Source organism: Bos taurus, chromosome 2 (assembly GCF_002263795.3).
Source record: "Bos taurus isolate L1 Dominette 01449 registration number 42190680 breed Hereford chromosome 2, ARS-UCD2.0, whole genome shotgun sequence".
Lineage (NCBI taxonomy): Eukaryota > Metazoa > Chordata > Mammalia > Artiodactyla > Bovidae > Bos > Bos taurus.
The window spans coordinates 22,232,379-22,249,245 of NC_037329.1; the positions used below are offsets into that span (position 1 = coordinate 22,232,379).

General features: G+C 41.4%; 1 protein-coding gene and 1 long non-coding RNA gene across 6 annotated transcripts in view; one reads left to right on the forward strand and one right to left on the reverse strand.

Moving 5' to 3' along the window:
• WIPF1 (WAS/WASL interacting protein family member 1) overlaps positions 1 to 16,867 on the forward strand; it is a 128,973-nt gene that overhangs the window by 102,260 nt on the left and 9,846 nt on the right. For all 5 annotated transcript variants that reach the window (XM_059876173.1, XM_005202348.5, XM_015474954.3 and 2 more), the window contains 5 exon segments: positions 1,730 to 1,859; positions 7,537 to 7,710; positions 10,958 to 11,728; positions 15,722 to 15,937; positions 16,662 to 16,775. In XM_059876173.1, the coding sequence (XP_059732156.1) occupies positions 1,730 to 1,859; positions 7,537 to 7,710; positions 10,958 to 11,728; positions 15,722 to 15,937; positions 16,662 to 16,775 (1,405 nt within the window).
• Positions 1 to 16,867, reverse strand: part of LOC107132241 (uncharacterized) — an 89,720-nt gene that overhangs the window by 1,340 nt on the left and 71,513 nt on the right. Inside the window, exon 4 of the long non-coding RNA XR_009491532.1 lies at positions 10,678 to 10,764. This is a non-coding gene — a long non-coding RNA (uncharacterized lncRNA). The remainder of the gene's footprint in view (positions 1 to 10,677; positions 10,765 to 16,867) is intronic.

Genomic DNA, 16,867 nt, shown 5'->3' on the forward strand with positions numbered 1-16,867 from the left:
TAATTATTATTTCTTTTTTGTGGTGAGAACATTTAAGTTCTGGTCTCTTAACAGCTTTGAAGTGCATAATACAGCACTGTTAACTTTAATAACTATGCTGTGCAGTTATATCTCCAGAGCTTAGTCATCTTTTAGTTGCAAGTTTGTACTCTTTAATATCTTCCCAATCTGGGGAAGAGGCATTCGGGACCCCATGTTCATCCTTCTCTCAGGCTCTTGGGCTCTGGAGCCAGGCTGCCAGGCTTTTAATCCGAGCTCCTTCTCTTAGGAGCTGGGTGACCCGAGCGATGATTTAACTTCCCTGTGCCTTAGTTTCCTTGACTCTATAAACTCACAGGGTTGATGAGGACTGAATGAACTAATATACATAAAATGCTAAAAACGATTCCTGATCCATAGTAAAAGCTATGTAAACGTTAGCTGTTATTATCATGAGCAAGTAATACCTTAATTATTTTAAGACCCTTTCAGCTTAACACAGAGATTTCTGTTCAACCTGCTTCAGGGTTTTCTGCGCTCTCCCTCTGCCTCTAACTATAATAAACAGCTGGGTCAGGTATCAAGCTACACTTGCCCAGGTTTCCTCCCTGTGGCCTTTCCTGGCACATCTGAAGTCAGAGCCTTTCAGAGTCCATCGAAGGACTCTCAGGCCTGCCAGAAGCACCTCTGGATTTGGGGAAGACGACTCTGCCTGGGACCAGGCCAGACCAAGCCAGTTTCCAAGTGTGACAGACACAGGCACACGCCTACTTCTGAGTCCATTTGCTGGGCTCTTATTGTCCCTGCTCCTCAAAAGAATTCTGGAAAAACAAGATCCTAGTTTCACAGTAAGGAACTTTCCCCAAAATTCTGAAATCATAGAAAATACCCAAAGGTTTTAAAGTAGCACCTTTGTCTACTGTGCAGCCTCTGGGAGGTAAGCTTTCAAAAGGATTAGGGAACTATATTTAATATCCTGTAATAAACCATAGTGGAAAAGAATTAAAAAATAAACAATTTGTAAAAAGGGATTACACATGAGGAACCCCTTAGGCCAGAAGGATATGAAGGGAGTTTGGAAAGTAAAGGAAATGTTGTGTATCTTGATGGCTACATGATTGTATAAGTTTGTCAGAATTCACAGGACTTTACACTAAAAGGGTGATTTTACTATATGTAAAATGTAAAAACTATATGTATTATACCTCCAATCTGCCTTAAATTAAAAAGAAAAAATTATCTGGCAATGTAACCAGAGGGAATTAATTTTCTAAAATTTTGGTGGATTAAAAAAATACAGCTGACCCTTTTTACTAAAAGCAGTTTTCCTCTTGTACCAGGTTAGTTCCAAAAGACAGGAAAGAGAATATATTCATCAGAGAACATTCTAGAGGATGAAGCCTCACAGAATCCTGCGGATTCCTCTCAGACTTAAAATTCCCTTCTCGTCTCTAGCCACCCAACCCTGGCTCTGTCAGTTACCGCCAGACTGTGGTCTGAATTTTCAGAGACTTTGATCAGGGACTGACTCTTCCTGCATGAAAAATGAATGTAATTTATTGCTGCATCTGCTCCCAAATGTCTGGATCTTAAAAAGAATGACATCGGGTCTAAAACTTGTGGAGAATTTACAGCCTATTGCCAAGAACCTTAATAACAAGCTTCCAATACTCTAGCTGTTCCCACTGAGTGCTGTAGTACATGATGTTAATTCAGAAGATGAATACGTGTTTGCATGGTTTCCTTTCAGGCCAATACAGAAAAGCCTTCCTTGAGTAAGTCAGAGCAGGCTGGGAGAAATGCTCTGCTCTCTGACATCAGCAAAGGGAAGAAACTAAAGAAGACAGTCACCAATGACAGAAGTGCACCAATATTGGACAGTAAGTAAAAAAAGTTATTTTCCATGGAGATAAGTGGTTTATGACCTAACAATCAACCCTACCCTTCCCACCAAAAAAGTTTTTTTTTTTTTTTTTTTTTCTGGTTAACAACAGCTGTGAAGCTAGCAGAATAAGGGACTGTATCATTCATTGTAGGCCATGGCTCTGGCCTGGGTTCCCTCTAATGCTGCAGGAAGCCAGTATAATAATTCTTTGTCCAAGACACACACAGCAGTGATTCTCTGAATTATTCACAACACTTTACAACACTTTCTGGAAATTAACCCCTTGTCTTACCACAGAGCAAAAGGCAGCATGAAACATGGAAAGAGCCCTAGTCTTGGAATCAAAGGATGTAGATTTAAACCCTGACCATCTTCAACCCTTTGTCTCCATTTGTAAAATGGAGATAATAGCTGTTTCACTGCCCTCACATGTTTGTTGTGAGCATCAAATGAGACAGTGCTTATGAGAGTGTTATGTTGCCCGGAATGTATAATTCACGTGTACAGATATGATTATTAGGAGGTTGGAGAGAGAGGAAATGAGGTCACAACTTTGCTTATATCCATCATAAATCTGAGCTACTTCCTGGAACAAGATAGGGTATGTATAAACAAATAAGCACCTACCATACAGGGCTACTTATTAACATTTACAACAGAATGAAACATTACAGATGACTAGAATCTACCAGAAGTTAATTATCAGGCCTCAAGACTATCTCCTTGCACTCCTAGACATTTCCACTGCCAGCCAGCGATGCCCAGAATTTGTCCTAGACTATGGATCCCACTTGGACTCAATAGAAAATAGACTGCCCAAAAATCACCAGAGGGAGCTTTGTAGACAAGGGAATAATGATGTAGGATTTTAGCCGACTGGAGGATTAGAAGAGCTTAGGAAGAGTTTCAAGGAAAAGTGCCTAATAAGTAGAAGAGAAAGATGAGAATTATGAGATGTGAAAGTGAAAGTCACTCAGTCGTATCTGACTCTTTGCAGCCTCATGGACTTGAGTCCAGGGAATTCTCCAGACCAGAATACTGGAGTGAGTAGCCGTTCCCTTCTCTGGGGGATCTTCCCAACCCAGGTCTCCCACATTGCAAGTGGATTCTTTACCAGCTGAGCCACCGGGGAAGCCCAAGAACACTGGAGTGGGTGGCCTACCCCTTCTCCAGCAGATCTTCTCGACCTGAGAATTGAACTGGGGTCTTCCTGCATTACAGGCAGGTTCTTTACCAGCTGAGCTACCAGGGAATCCTAATGGGTAGAAGAGAAAGATGAGAGTTAGGTGAGAACACTGGTGTGGGAAGAAGGTAGAAAGAGAAATGTCATGACAAAGGCCTTTGAGTGCTGCTCTGTTACTGGGCAGGGTGGTACAGATCAGAATGCACCCCACTTCAGTGAAACTAGGGGGTCTTTGACTTTCAACAAACTCTTATCTATAATGGATAAAATGCCCACAAAATGGTATGGTTATTGTATAATCAGTCCCTTAGTTTTCCTTATCTTTGTCACAAGTTTCTCCCTGGGGGTTGCCCAGCCCAGGCAGTTCTGTCTGGGGAGCCTACATCCAATGCCACTGAATCGTGGTGCCTGCTATGGGGCTAGAGGAACTCTGTCTGCAAACTGCCAACCTCCAGAACAGAGCCCAGTGGTTCTCTCACTATGAGAGGGAGCTCAGACTCTGGAGAGGTAGATGTGAAGTCCCTAGATGTTGAAGGAGAATGGACTGTCTGGGGCCTAGTTCTGAATCCACTAGTGGAAATTCATTATATTCTTCAAGATACACTTCTCTCATTAAAATGGAAATAAGTGTTAGTTCTCCCTTTCAGCTGTTTAAGAATGCACTGGGCTTTGTGGACACCAGATGCAAACCAACGCATGCCCTCGTTGTCCAGGAACTTAATTGGACACTAATACTGTTGTCTCAAGCTCTTTACAAGTGGCAAAGTTCATCCATGGTTTTGTATTGTTTGCAGGTAAAACCTCCCTGGGCTCTATGTTAAAATGTTGACCATGGTTATGCATGTTGAGGTCAGCCTTGTCCTGAAATTTAATTTAATGCTAACAAAGTGACCAGTTAGCTAACCTCAGAGGCTAGTTTAGTTTCCCTATCTGAAGGCAGCACAAATGCTGCGAGTTAAGAACACTAATGTATGATGTCTGTTAGAACAGTACATCATTCTTTTTGAATGTTCCATACCAGGTAAAGGTGTCCTATGAACTGTAGTATTCCAAAATGTTTCATTCATCAGTGAATAACATTTGAATGACAAGGACATTATTCATATTACTGGCAATAATTAAAATTAGTAAAAATTTTAAATTTTATATGGAAGCAATTTTACACACACATCCAGAAACTGTGATTCTAATTTGATATATTTTATTGTGTGAAGTAATTCTTGAGAGCTCATTATCAGATTGTTTATTCTATTAGCAGAGTTCCCATCAGTATCCCAGAAAGTCTTACACCTAGAAAAGGTACAGAGCCGACACAGACTTACAATAAATCTAATCCAGAAAAAAAGAAAACATCAATGAATAAAATAGAGCTCAGAAAGCAGATTAAATAAATGACTCAAAGCAGATTTTCTAAAATTAAGGATGTGACAATGAAGTTATATGCTAAAACATTTTGAAATCTTAATTTTTTAAGAAAAGTACAGATTTACCAGAAATCACTCATGAAGCCTCAATGAACAAGGGAAAAGTTGAAAACTTTATCAAATTACTTTTTCTCTACAAAGCTTTAGAGCCAGATAATTTTTATCAGAAAATTCAGATTTTAAGACATAGCTAATTCAGACACTATATAAATCATCCCTAAACACAGACAGGAAAGCTACCTGATAGGTGTAATGAGACTAACATGATCCTAATATCAAAACATGACAAAGGCAGCTGTGTATCAATGTCTCAGGGGACATGTGGCAATGCCTAATGGCATTTTTAGTTACTACAACTTGAGGGAGGGGTTCCTACTGACATCTAGTGGGCAGAGGCCAGGGATGCTGTAAACATTCTACAGAGAATAACAGAGAACTCACGACAAAGAATTATCTGACCCAAAATGTCAGTAGTTCCAAGGTTAAGAAACCCTACTACGTATAGACCACTTATGATCACAGATGAAAGGACACTAAAAACCCAAAGACTCTAGGTCAGTAGTATACAGTACTAAAAAATAATAATTTTATAATTTACCAAGACCAGGGTTTATCTCATTTTTAATGTTAGAAAGTCCATATAGCCATCATACCAAATAAGGAAAACTATATAATGATCTCAGTAAATCCTAAATAGGCATTTAATAATATTCCATGCTATAAAAATAGTCTTAAAAACCCAGAGTGGAACGATCCTTGCTAACTATGAATATTTAGAAGAAAAAAGTTATTTCAAACCAACAGTCAATATGTAACTTTGAAACATTAGAGTAAATGTCATTCACTCTAGAGTAAATGACATTTACATTTAGACATTACATTTAGAGTAATTTTCATTAAAAGCAAAATATTATTGACTTAGTTTTATAGTACTAGTGACATTAATAATTTACTTTTAAGATAAATATATAATGTATATTTATTCTTTATAATTATTTTAAAATAAACCATCTTTAAATTAATAAAACATTAATAACCTTATTATGGAAACTCAGTCATCTAAGTAATTTCTTATATAAAAGAGAAATAAGATATACAACTGTTAGAAAAGAGGAGGTAAAACCTTTGTGATTTGCAGACCATTTGTCTATTAGAAAATCCAAAGGAAAGTGTTAGTCACTCAGTTGTGTCCAACTCTTTGTGACCCATGCACTGTGCCCACCAGACTCCTCTGTCCATGGGGATTCTCCAGGCAAGAATACTGGAGTGGGTTGCCATGCCCTTCTCCAGGAGGTCTTCCTGATCCAGGGATTGAACCCAGGCCTCCTGCATTGCAGGCAGAATCTTTACCATCTGAGCCATCAGAGAAGCTCAGAAAATCCAAGGTAAAAAATTAATACATTTTAATTTTGAAAATGCAAAGTGATTTATTAGATATCAAATGAAATTTCCTGATGCCAATAATAACCATATCCAAACTATAGTAGCAAAAACATTCATCATTTCAACAAAAATGTATATGAAGTAACCCTGAAAGAAATATGGGTGACTCTCATTACAAAAATTATAAAATTTTACTGAATGAATCAGAACACATGGGAAAACATAGCATGTTTCTATAAAGTCTAAATATCATAAAAGTGTCAGTTCTCTCAGATTATTGTGTAGATATCATGTAATACTTATCAAAGACTCAACAAGGTTTTCCAGGGGTAGAACTTTAAACAGTACTCCTGGTAGCTCAGAGGTTAAAGTGTCTGCCTGCAACTCTTTGTGGTAGCAAAGAGTCGGACACGACTGAGTGACTTCACTCACTCACTAGCCTCATAAAATATACATACATAAATTGTTAAGAGATAGTTTTATTAAGAGGGTAAAATCATGGCTGTAATATGGATATAAAATAAACATATATCAAATATTTTCTTTAGCTCATTAATTTAATGAGGGAACCAATATGATATTATCAATTCAAAGGAGAATTATAAGTACCACACCTATGCAAGCAGGTGAGTGTTGAAATGAATTTGCAAATAGGTGTAAAATAGGTCAATAATCAGTTGAATTACACTGAACACAGCCAATATGCATTTCTATGGACAAATACGCATTATTTTCAGTTTTCTACAACTTACAGAGTTATAGACTAACTCAAAGGCAATGGGAAATGACCCAGAAGGCTAACTGGATACTTGGTAATCCTTTTCTTTCTTCTTCTTTTCCCTTTTTGTTGGTCTGCCCATTTCAGAATCTTTCACAATTTTTTTTTTGGCAACAAATGCAAAATGAAACAATCTTTACATTGTCTCAAGTTGCGAAGAATTTTTAAAATGTTAAAGTCTACTGTTGGGTTTTATGATATTAAAAAATTGAAATCAACCTGAAAGGCCATCAAATAAGTAAATGGTTAAATAAATTACAGCACATTCATGTTCTAAAACACAATGCAATCCTTTAAACTCATGTTTTCAGAGAATATTTAATAACATGGGAAATGCTAACAATATTGAGTGAAAAAAGCAAACTAAAAACTATGTAGTGAATTTGGTCTTGGTTTTAAGAAAAAAAAGTGTATACAGTGAAAAAACTGGCAGGGGAAAAAATATACAAAAACAGCAGGTATTTCCATGAAGCAAAATTATGGGATATTTTACTTTCTTCTATTTTTACCTGTTCCTTTCTTCTCACCTTTTATTGCATCTTCTCCTCCCTTAACACATTCTTTCTTTGAAGATACGTTTATTTGCCAAATCTTCTGATACAGAACAAATAGATATTATTAATTCATATGGCAGTGAGCCAGGTAGAGGAAAGACATTATCTATTGCTGATTCTTCCACCACAGGGCTTGAGATAGCCCTGGAGTAGAAAGAACCTCTGCTCTTCTGACTGGAAATAGGGTGAGTCCTTAAAATCCTACCCTTTAATGAAATCCCAGTTGTCCACCATGGGCTTAGGGTCAGCCAGCTTCCTGCTGTATCATTGTTTACTTGGGCCAGGACTGGTGAAGTTCTCTGGCAGTGTCTTCATACATGTGAAAAGAATGTGTCTTCTTCCTTCTACAGAACCCAAAGGAGCTGCTGCTGGCGGCGGCGGTGGTGGTGGTGGCGGCGGCAGCTATGGTGGAGGTGGCGGAGGAGGAGGTGGTGGAAATTTTGGCGGAGGTGGACCACCCGGTTTGGGAGGACTGTTCCAGGCTGGAATGCCGAAGCTGAGATCCACAGCCAACAGGGAGAATGGTAAAGAGCATTTCCTTTCCTTAGTTAACCGAAGACAAGGCGCAATCTGGCGGTTTGAGATTTGGCATCCCCTCTGAGGCACTATGCCCTTTAAAACATTTTAGATTGCTTGAAATGCTAACTGTTTTATAAAAGGGACTCTATTTAGCATCATTTTTTCTTTTTAAATCAGGATCAGACAGCTCCATCGAGCTGTAAAATATTTGCCCAGTATCCTTGGGGAAACTTGTACTTTTTTGTACTTTTCTAAAGGGTGAGCTAGATTGGAAAGAAAAGGAAGGAGCAAATGAGAGCCACCCCTGGAAACTCTGTCTGGTGACATGGCAGATTCAGCTTTCTTTGTGAGGTAGCCTGACCTAGCTGTCTAGTGGAGTAAATACTTGTGAGTCTCTTTTCAAACACACAGTGGAGCATGTCATATGGAATATAATTACATATCTCACAAAATCTAAAAAGGCATTTTGCCTGACAGACATTTGCCATTTCAGGGCCAGCGATTCTAGTATTCTCTGCAGGAAGCCATGGAAATGGGTCCTACAGGAATGTTATGAACAGAATGGCAGAAAGAAAAGTTGAACCTGGTCATGCCTAAATTAAAAACCTTACAAAGTGTGTGAAGCTCTCCCCTGATTGTGACAGAAACTCAAGAAATTTTTCCATGAAATTTTATTTTTTAATGCTTACTGTGCTAGAAGAATTTTATTTTTAATTCTATGGTCTTTTAAAATGTCACTGGGAAATTCTCACATTCACATGAAAATATAGGCACTGAATCCTCAGCATTAGCTGACTATTTTAGTTTTGGATTGTCAAAATCTAGAGGGAGACTCACTAATAAAAGACATTTTATCTTACTGCTGCTGCTGCTGCTAAGTCACTTCGGTCGTGTCCGACTCTGTGCGACCCCATAGACAGCAGCCCACCAGGCTCCCCCGTCCCTGGGATTCTCCAGCCAAGAACACTGGAGTGGGTTGCCATTTCCTTCTCCAATGCATGAAAGGGAAAAGTGAAAGTGAAGTCACTCAGTTGTGCCCGACCCTTAGCGCCCCCATGGACTGCAGCCTTCCAGGCCCCTCCATCATGGGATTTTCCAGGCAAGAGTACTGGAGTGGGGGTGCCATTGCCTTCTTACTAGGCCTGCATTTAAAATTTGTATATTTAAAACCTGCTGAAAGGTCTTGAGGCAGCAGACATATGCATACATTCAGTACTCTAATAGTAAGTGAGGAAATTTAGGCAAAAGACAACTGGAAGTAAAATAATTAAATGAAGATGGAATTGAAGTTAGTGCACAAAATGGTGTACCAGAAGTGTATACTTTCACAGTATACAATTTGCATATTGGGTCATACATGTAGATGTAGATCTGCATAATAACTGTACCTTTAGGGCTTCCCTGATACCTCAGTTGGTAAAGAATCCACCTGCAGTGCAGGAGACCCTGGTTCAATTTCTGAGTCGGGAAGATCCACTGAAGAAGGGATAGGCTACCCACTCTGGTATTCTTGGGCTGCCCTTGTTGCCCAGCTGGTAAAGAATCCACCTGCAATGTGGGAGACCTGGATTCAATCCCTGGGTTGGGAATATCGCCCGGAGAAGGGAAGGGCTACACATTCCAGTATTCTGGCCTGGAGAATTCCCTGGACTGTATAGTCCATGGGTTACAAAGAGCTGGACACAACCGAGCGACTTTCACTTTCACTTTCTTTCACTTTACTCCAAACTTTGAAGATAAAACTTATCACAAGTTGGTGACATAGAAACATACCACACAGCCAAGGAAAATATAACTAATTTCTAGTGCTAAAGTCAAAACAAAAAATTCTCTCTAGAGTTCACATTACTCCACTGTATAAATCCAGCCAAATGTTTCTCATTGGACTTTTGGGTGAAATCTGAACTCCTTTTGGCCTACAAGGCTCTTTATCACCCGGCTTCTGCTGACCACTCAGGCTGCATTTGACAGTGTTCTCCTCTGTGCTCACTGTGTCCCTGGAATATGAGCCTTGGTTTTTTTCACTTAAGCTTACTTCCACCTCAGGGCCTCTGTACCTGCTGACACTCCATTTGAAGCACCTCTCTTCCTCCTTTCCATGCCTGGCCTTGGAAAATGTCACCAAATGTCACATCCCCAGAGGAGCCATCCCCAGCCATTTCCACCTATCCTGGCCTCTCTAGCACTCTCCATGTCATCAGCCTATTTTAGTTTCTTTTTAGTACTTATAATGATCTGAAAATATTTATGTGTACCGGGTTTTTGTTCATCTCCCCCCTAAGAACATAAACTACAAGAGAACTGGATTGTTTCTATTTTGTTTACTCCTCTGCCTCTAGCATCTAGAATATTGGTTCGTTTATAGTATAGCGGGTACTCAATAAATAACTGGTGCATGTTTGAACTGGTAGGAGTTTTCAGGCTAAGCATTTTTTAAAGATTAGTTTGGGTTGCAAGGGACTATGCAGTAGTGATTTGAATTTTTCCATAACTTTGGTTCCTCTTTAGTTCTGCCCTTTGTTGAACCAAAGCAGTCGAACATTAATTATTTAGTAGGGTGGTTCTGTCCTATGTTATTGAAGTGGAACGACCTACTAGGGAAAAAACTGTATAGTTGCCTACTTGTTTCCAGATTAAGACCACTTCCTGGTGTCAGCTCTTTCAATTAAACTTTAACAGCTTCTTTTTTCCTTTTCAGCTTCTTATTTCAGCCATAATTCTTCCATTATATTTTTCCCATCCTCTCTTGCACATTTCTTTACAAAGGGGCTAGGTAAGCCCTCCCATATAGAAACTTATATTGGGATAACTTCACCTAAGATGGCTAAATTATTTTTCAAATGTGAGATACAGGGTGGGAGGACTGGGATAGTGATGGGGAGAAAAGAAAATCCTTAGCAGAAACCACCGGTAGCAGTCCCATTCTGTTCGTGACCTCTTGTAATGAACAGCGATCTCTCCAGAACTCTTACCAACATCATCCTGGTTTTTGTCCATCCAAAATTCCAAGAGAGTGCTCCAGAACCCCTTTGAAAGCTGATGGGTTGTAGAATCTGGGACTAGAAGAAAAACAGAGACCTGTGATCTATTGCTCTGCCTCCAGGAAGGACACACTGAAGCCCCATTTATATAAATAATAGTTTCCTGTAGTTTACAGCATCTAGGAAAGGGCTTCCAGTAGCTGGCAATATACTCTAGTTCTCTGACTTCCTTTCAGGGTCCTAACTTTCCGGCTTTTTTCCTGTTCTTCAGAGTCCGGAGGAAGCCGACCTCCAATCTTGCCACCAGGAGGAAGAGCCACATCCGCCAAACCTTTCACACCCCCAAGCGGCCCAGGGAGGTTCCCTGTGCCTCCTGCAGGCCACAGAAGCGGACCCCCAGAGCCTCAGAGGAACCGAATGCCTCCCCCGAGACCCGAAGTGGGCGCAAAGCCTGATAACATCCCCCCTCCAGTGCCTAATACTCCAAGACCCAGTCAGTCAAGTCTGCACAACCGGGGGACCCCCCTAGTGCTGGGGGCTCCCCGGCAGTCCAGTCCTGGGCTGACCCCTCCCCCTTTCCCCGGAAACCGAGGTGCTGCTTTCGGAGGAGGCTCCATCCGTCACACCCCCTCAGGCTCCTCCACGCCTTTCTCCACTAGGCCTCCCCTGCCTCCTACTCCGAGCAGGGCCTTGGATGACAAGCCCCCTCCTCCGCCTCCTCCGGTGGGCAACAGACCCTCCATCCACAGGGAGTCGGTGCCGCTGCCTCCCCCTCAGAACAGCAAGCCCCCGGTGCCGTCCACCCCGCGGCCGTCCTCCTCCTCGCAGGCCCCGCCGCCTCCGCCCCCCAGCCGGCCGGGCCCTCCTCCGCTGCCCCCCGTGTCCAGCGGCAGTGGCGACGAAATCCCGAGGCTCCCGCAGAGGAACGTGTCCCTGTCGTCGTCGGCGCCTCCTTTACCTTCATCAGGACGGTCGGGCCCTCTTCCACCCCCGCCCAGTGAGAGACCCCCTCCTCCGGTGAGGGACCCACCGGGCAGATCAGGTATGGCCAGATCGGACCGCGGTGAGCTGTTCCCCTGCCTCCCAGCCAGCCCACATGTCACCATCAAGCTCAGAGGAGGGGAGCCTGACAAGGGCTTCAATGAACCCTCAGACTGCTCTGACCTTTGAAGACACATAGCCCATGTGACTTCCTCTTGACCTCCCTTAAATCTCTGAGGAGAGTGCAGGCCAATATTTCTGTCCATGTTTTAAAAGTGAGGTGACTGTGTAACTAATGAAGTGAAATGATCCCAAGTGAGTTAAATTAAGAATAGGCAACTCACCTTCCATCTGAAGTTCTGCCTCCTCTCCTGGAAGGGAATTTCTGCTGTCTTGCTGCTGCTGCTGCTAAGTCGCTTCAGTCGTGTCCCACTGTATGACCCCATAGAGGGCAGCCCACCAGGCTCCCCCTTCCCTGGGATTCTCCAGGCAAGAACACTGGAGTGGGTTGCCATTGCCTTCTCCAATGCATGAAAGTGAAAAGTGAAAGTGATGGGAACTAAATTCCCATCTCCAGCAGGAGGGCCCATTATTCCAAGAAGGGCAGTTTAAGAGCAAGTGAACTTCTGTACTACTTCTCTTCATTGGTCAAGCTTTGAGGCCACTTCCATGCTCAGTAAAGTCACAGCAGAGTCCATTTTGCTATCTGTTCATGTCTTGGGCACAGAGATCCCTTGTAGAGTTAGGTAAAGGTATAAGGCCTATAAGGCCACCTTCTCTCCATAAAAATGCTCATAAGCATAAACTCAATTTGCCTGCTGTTTCATGGTTGAGGACCTACTGAAGCCCTTCTGTGTCCACACCCAGGGCTGAGAAACCTGGATCTAAGGGCAGAACCTTCACAGTATACGAAGTGTGAGGAGTTTGTATCTCTCTCCTACTTGTGATAGTTGCTTTTTTGTTTTCTGTTGGTTATTGACAGATTAAAAAGTTACCTCATTTTTAAATTTAACCATACATGTTAAATTGTATGGATGTTTGGAAATGGGTCATTTTTTTCTGTGAGAAGCTGACTGACTTTTCTTGCTCTGACATCAAGAACCTAATAAACACCATTTTTTCACCAGTAATCCTCAAACTTGACCACATACTGGAATCACCTGGTGAGCTTTAAAAATGATGATGCCTGGGTTTGTACCCCAGGGTTTCTGGTTTGATTTGTCTGGGTTGAAAACTGGGCACCAGGATATGAGGGAGCTCCCCAGTGACTGTAACGTGTCACAAAGTTTGAGAACCACTCCTTCAAACCACTTTGCCAGGGAGAGTCAGCTACAAATACAAAAAGTGGCTAGTCTATTCAGTCTAGACACGGTGTCATCTCATTAAGGATGCTTCAGAGAACAAATAAGAACAACAGTCAGATGAATGAAGTGTGTTGTTTTCTCATTATCCAAAACCCCCAGCGTGGTTGAGGAGCTATCTTCTTCTACCAAATGACTGAATCAACAGATTAAATATTCCCCAAAGTAGGATAGGCAGTGATACATATTTGTTGTTTCTTTCAATTACATAAGTCATACCTATTTATTATAGAAATGCATAAAAGAATAAAAGAAAATAAAAATCATCTATAATTCTGCCATCACCAACATTTAGATGTAACATTTTTTAGATACCCTTTTTTAAATGCATGTATATCAAAGTTTGCAAAATCAGTATCAGTTGGCTAATTTGCTTTTATTTAACAGTATCTCACTAACATTTTCTTGATATGATTAACTGTTCTTTTACAACCTGACTTATAATGGCTGCATAATATTAAATCCCACATGAGTACCTTGGCTTATTTATTAGTCAATGTGTTCATACAGGCCATCTCTAGAGTTTTGCTGTTGCAGATAATTCAGAGATACATTCTTAGAGCTAAATATTTGTGCACACCTCTGTGTATTTCTTTTGGAAAAATTTCTAGGAATGGGATTTCTAGGACAATGGATATGCCTAGTAAACTATGGATTTCATAGGTATTGCCAAATAGGCCTCTAAAAATACCCACCAATTTACGTTTCCACAGGGAACCTATGAGTAGTTGTCAAGGGCCATCTATATTTTCAGAGGAGGTTTGGCTTCATTGTTAAGGGAGTGCTTTAGAATTTGACAGAATGGAGTCATATCCTATTCTTGCATTCACTAGCTTCCTGACTTGAGGTTTTAATCTTCCAGTATTTCTGAGGCCTTGCCTGCTATCCTGACACTCCTCAGGGTTATCATCAGAATTAAATGAGACAAGTGTGTAAAGTAGTTGTCTTATTTCCCTGCATGTAGTTCAGTTCAGTTGCTCAGTCTTGTCTGACTCTTTGCGACCCCATGGACTGCAGCACATCAGGCCTTCCTGTCCATCACCAACTCCTGGAGTTTACTCAAACTCATGTCCATTGAGTCAGTGATGCCATCCAACCATCTCGTCCTCTGACGTCCCCTTCTCCTCCTGCCTTTAATCTTTCCCAGCATCAGGGTCTTTTCAAATGAGTCAGTTCTTCACCGCAGGTGGCCAAAGTATTGGAGTTTCAGCATCAGTCCTTCAAATGAATATTCAGGACTGATTTCCTTTAGGATGGACTGGTTGGATCTCCTTGCAGTCCAAGAAATTCACAAGAGTCAATGATCGTTTTTATTATTATGCTGCCAGCAGGAAATAGAAATCTGTTTTCTTTTCTGTTATGCTTGCCTAGGTTTGTATCTTGGGGCTAAAAGGTTGGACAGTTAGGAACATGAACAGTTACTTTTAAAGAGAGATGTTGGGGTTGATGAGGTTACGCAGTACCAGGTCCCATAGTATTGGAAGTCTAGTTTGCATTTAGTGACAGTATGAGGTAGTACTACCACTGCCTTTAAGCCCACAGCATATGAGCCACTTCTTCCCCCAATGAATCTACTTATACTGACTGGGACTCCAGCTTTGAGAAGCAGATCAGGCAATAAATAAACCCTGCCAGATGGGGCACTGAAGACTCCTTGAGATGAACCAGGGCTAGGTGTGCCTCCCACCTCCATTAGGGATCTGAGCCAAGACTTCCAGGCAGGAATATCTTACATGGGTGGGTCATTCAGTATAAGGCCCTCTAGTTGGATTTTGAATCTGTAGTTAACAAAAGATATTTATACTTATAGCACCATAAGATGTTGTGTTTACATAAAATGTCAGCATCTTGCTAGTGGAACACAGTGCTGAAAATCAGGCATAACTACTAAGGCCATTTTGATTTGCATGAGAAATGCTCAAGTTCCTTTTATATGCTTTTTGACTATTTCTGGCAACAGTGCAGTGAGAAAGGTGCTCTTTTGTAGACAGGAAATCAAATTCCATAGGATAATCAGCTTGTGTGGGGTCAGTGTCCTGCAGTAGCATTTATAACCATACACATTGATTAGCTGACTGTCACTCCCTGTGTTAATCTGCCTCCCCAGATTAAGAGGAAGAACCAAGAAGGAACTCCTGCTCATCTCAGGATGGCAGATATTTGGTTTCCTGATCCCACTTCTGTCTGGGAAATAGATCATATGCATCACAGAAACATGCTTGTATAATTAGCAATAATACTCTGCATTTAAAAAGTTAATTCCTCTGGAGACCTAAAATAAGTTCATAACTATCTTATTTTTAAAATATTTACTTAATAAGTAGTATGTCACAGAAACTAGTTCAATAGCTGTTTATAAGGAATTTTAAATGTTTTTAAAGTACACAGTTGTCACTATAAACAAATGATTACCTGTTCTCAACTACATCATCTCCAATCTCAATACTGACTCAAAGCCAAATAGCCAGTTAGCCATCAGTGTGCATTTGTTCCACATGTGTGTACATTTGTGCATTTTTGTGTTTATATGTGCCTCATTTCTTGACTAAAGCTCCTAGGAAGTCTCCACCATTTCTCTCTTTTCTCAAGTAAAAGGGCATGTATCCAGCAGGCACTCCGTAACTGCATGTTGATGGTAGTAGTAACATGGTATGTAAGGTAGAGCAATAAATGTCATTTTTCTTTGTCTTCAGGCCCTCTCCCACCACCTCCTCCAACGAACAGAAACGGCAGCACATCTCGGGCCCTGCCCGCCACCCCTCAGTTGCCGTCCAGGAGTGGAATAGATTCTAGTCCCAGAAGTGGGCCCCGGCCTCCCCTTCCTCCCGAAAGGCCTGGCACTGGGGCACCTCCCCCACCTCCACCATCAACATCAATTAGAAACGGCTTCCAAGATTCTTCATGTGAAGGTAAGCTGTGGTCCCAGCTCCTGGGAAGCTATAATGGGGCAGCAGCTGAGTGGGAGGTGTGTTTGTGTGTTTGCATGAACGTTTCTTGTTTGTGTGACCTCCACTGTTCACATTGCACGGCACTAATCTAAGCATTCTAGGGCCACTATGATTTCAAATGAAAAACAGTAATCGCCTTTTCCTTGCAAAAGGCAGATCATTATTCTCTGTTCCTTGTTTGAGTTTCATTTTGGTTAACTTTCCAAAGATTCTAGAATTCTGAAAAGAACCATTTTTGTAGCTTGCTTTCTTATCACCTACCTTTCTGGACAGTTTGCTATGGGTTTGAGGCCTAATGGCCTGCAGGTATTAAGCAGCTTATCCCTGTCATTATTATCAGTTACTCTTTCCACTGGGGAGGAATAATTAAGAAAAGTATCCCAAACCCCAGCCCCCATCTCCTGAGAGGAACTGGCTGGGTCCTAGTCACTCTAGCGAAAGTCACTTGGATCTGTCTTTGGTTTGATTCGCAGACCAGTACATTTTATCACTGACAGTGATAAATGACACTGTAATTTAATTTGCAGTAGTCAGTGACATTGGTAGCATTTGGGGCTTTTCTCTAAACTTCTAGATGTAAAACCAGATGTGATCTCTGCTGTTCTATTTCATTGTGTCTTTCATTATATTAGTCTTTAGAGCAGATTGTCTGTTACTGAAGATACTGTTTGTTTCTCTCCCTCAGATGAGTGGGAAAGCAGATTTTACTTCCATCCGATTTCTGATTTGCCACCTCCAGAGCCATATGTACCAACAACCAAAAGTTATCCCAGTAAACTGGCGAGAAATGAAAGCCGAAGTGAGTATTTCTACAAGGGCTTTTAGATGGCTTCATACTTGAGTAGCCTGGGTCACACACAACTGAGGGTTGTGTAGGAAATCCAGGTCTTT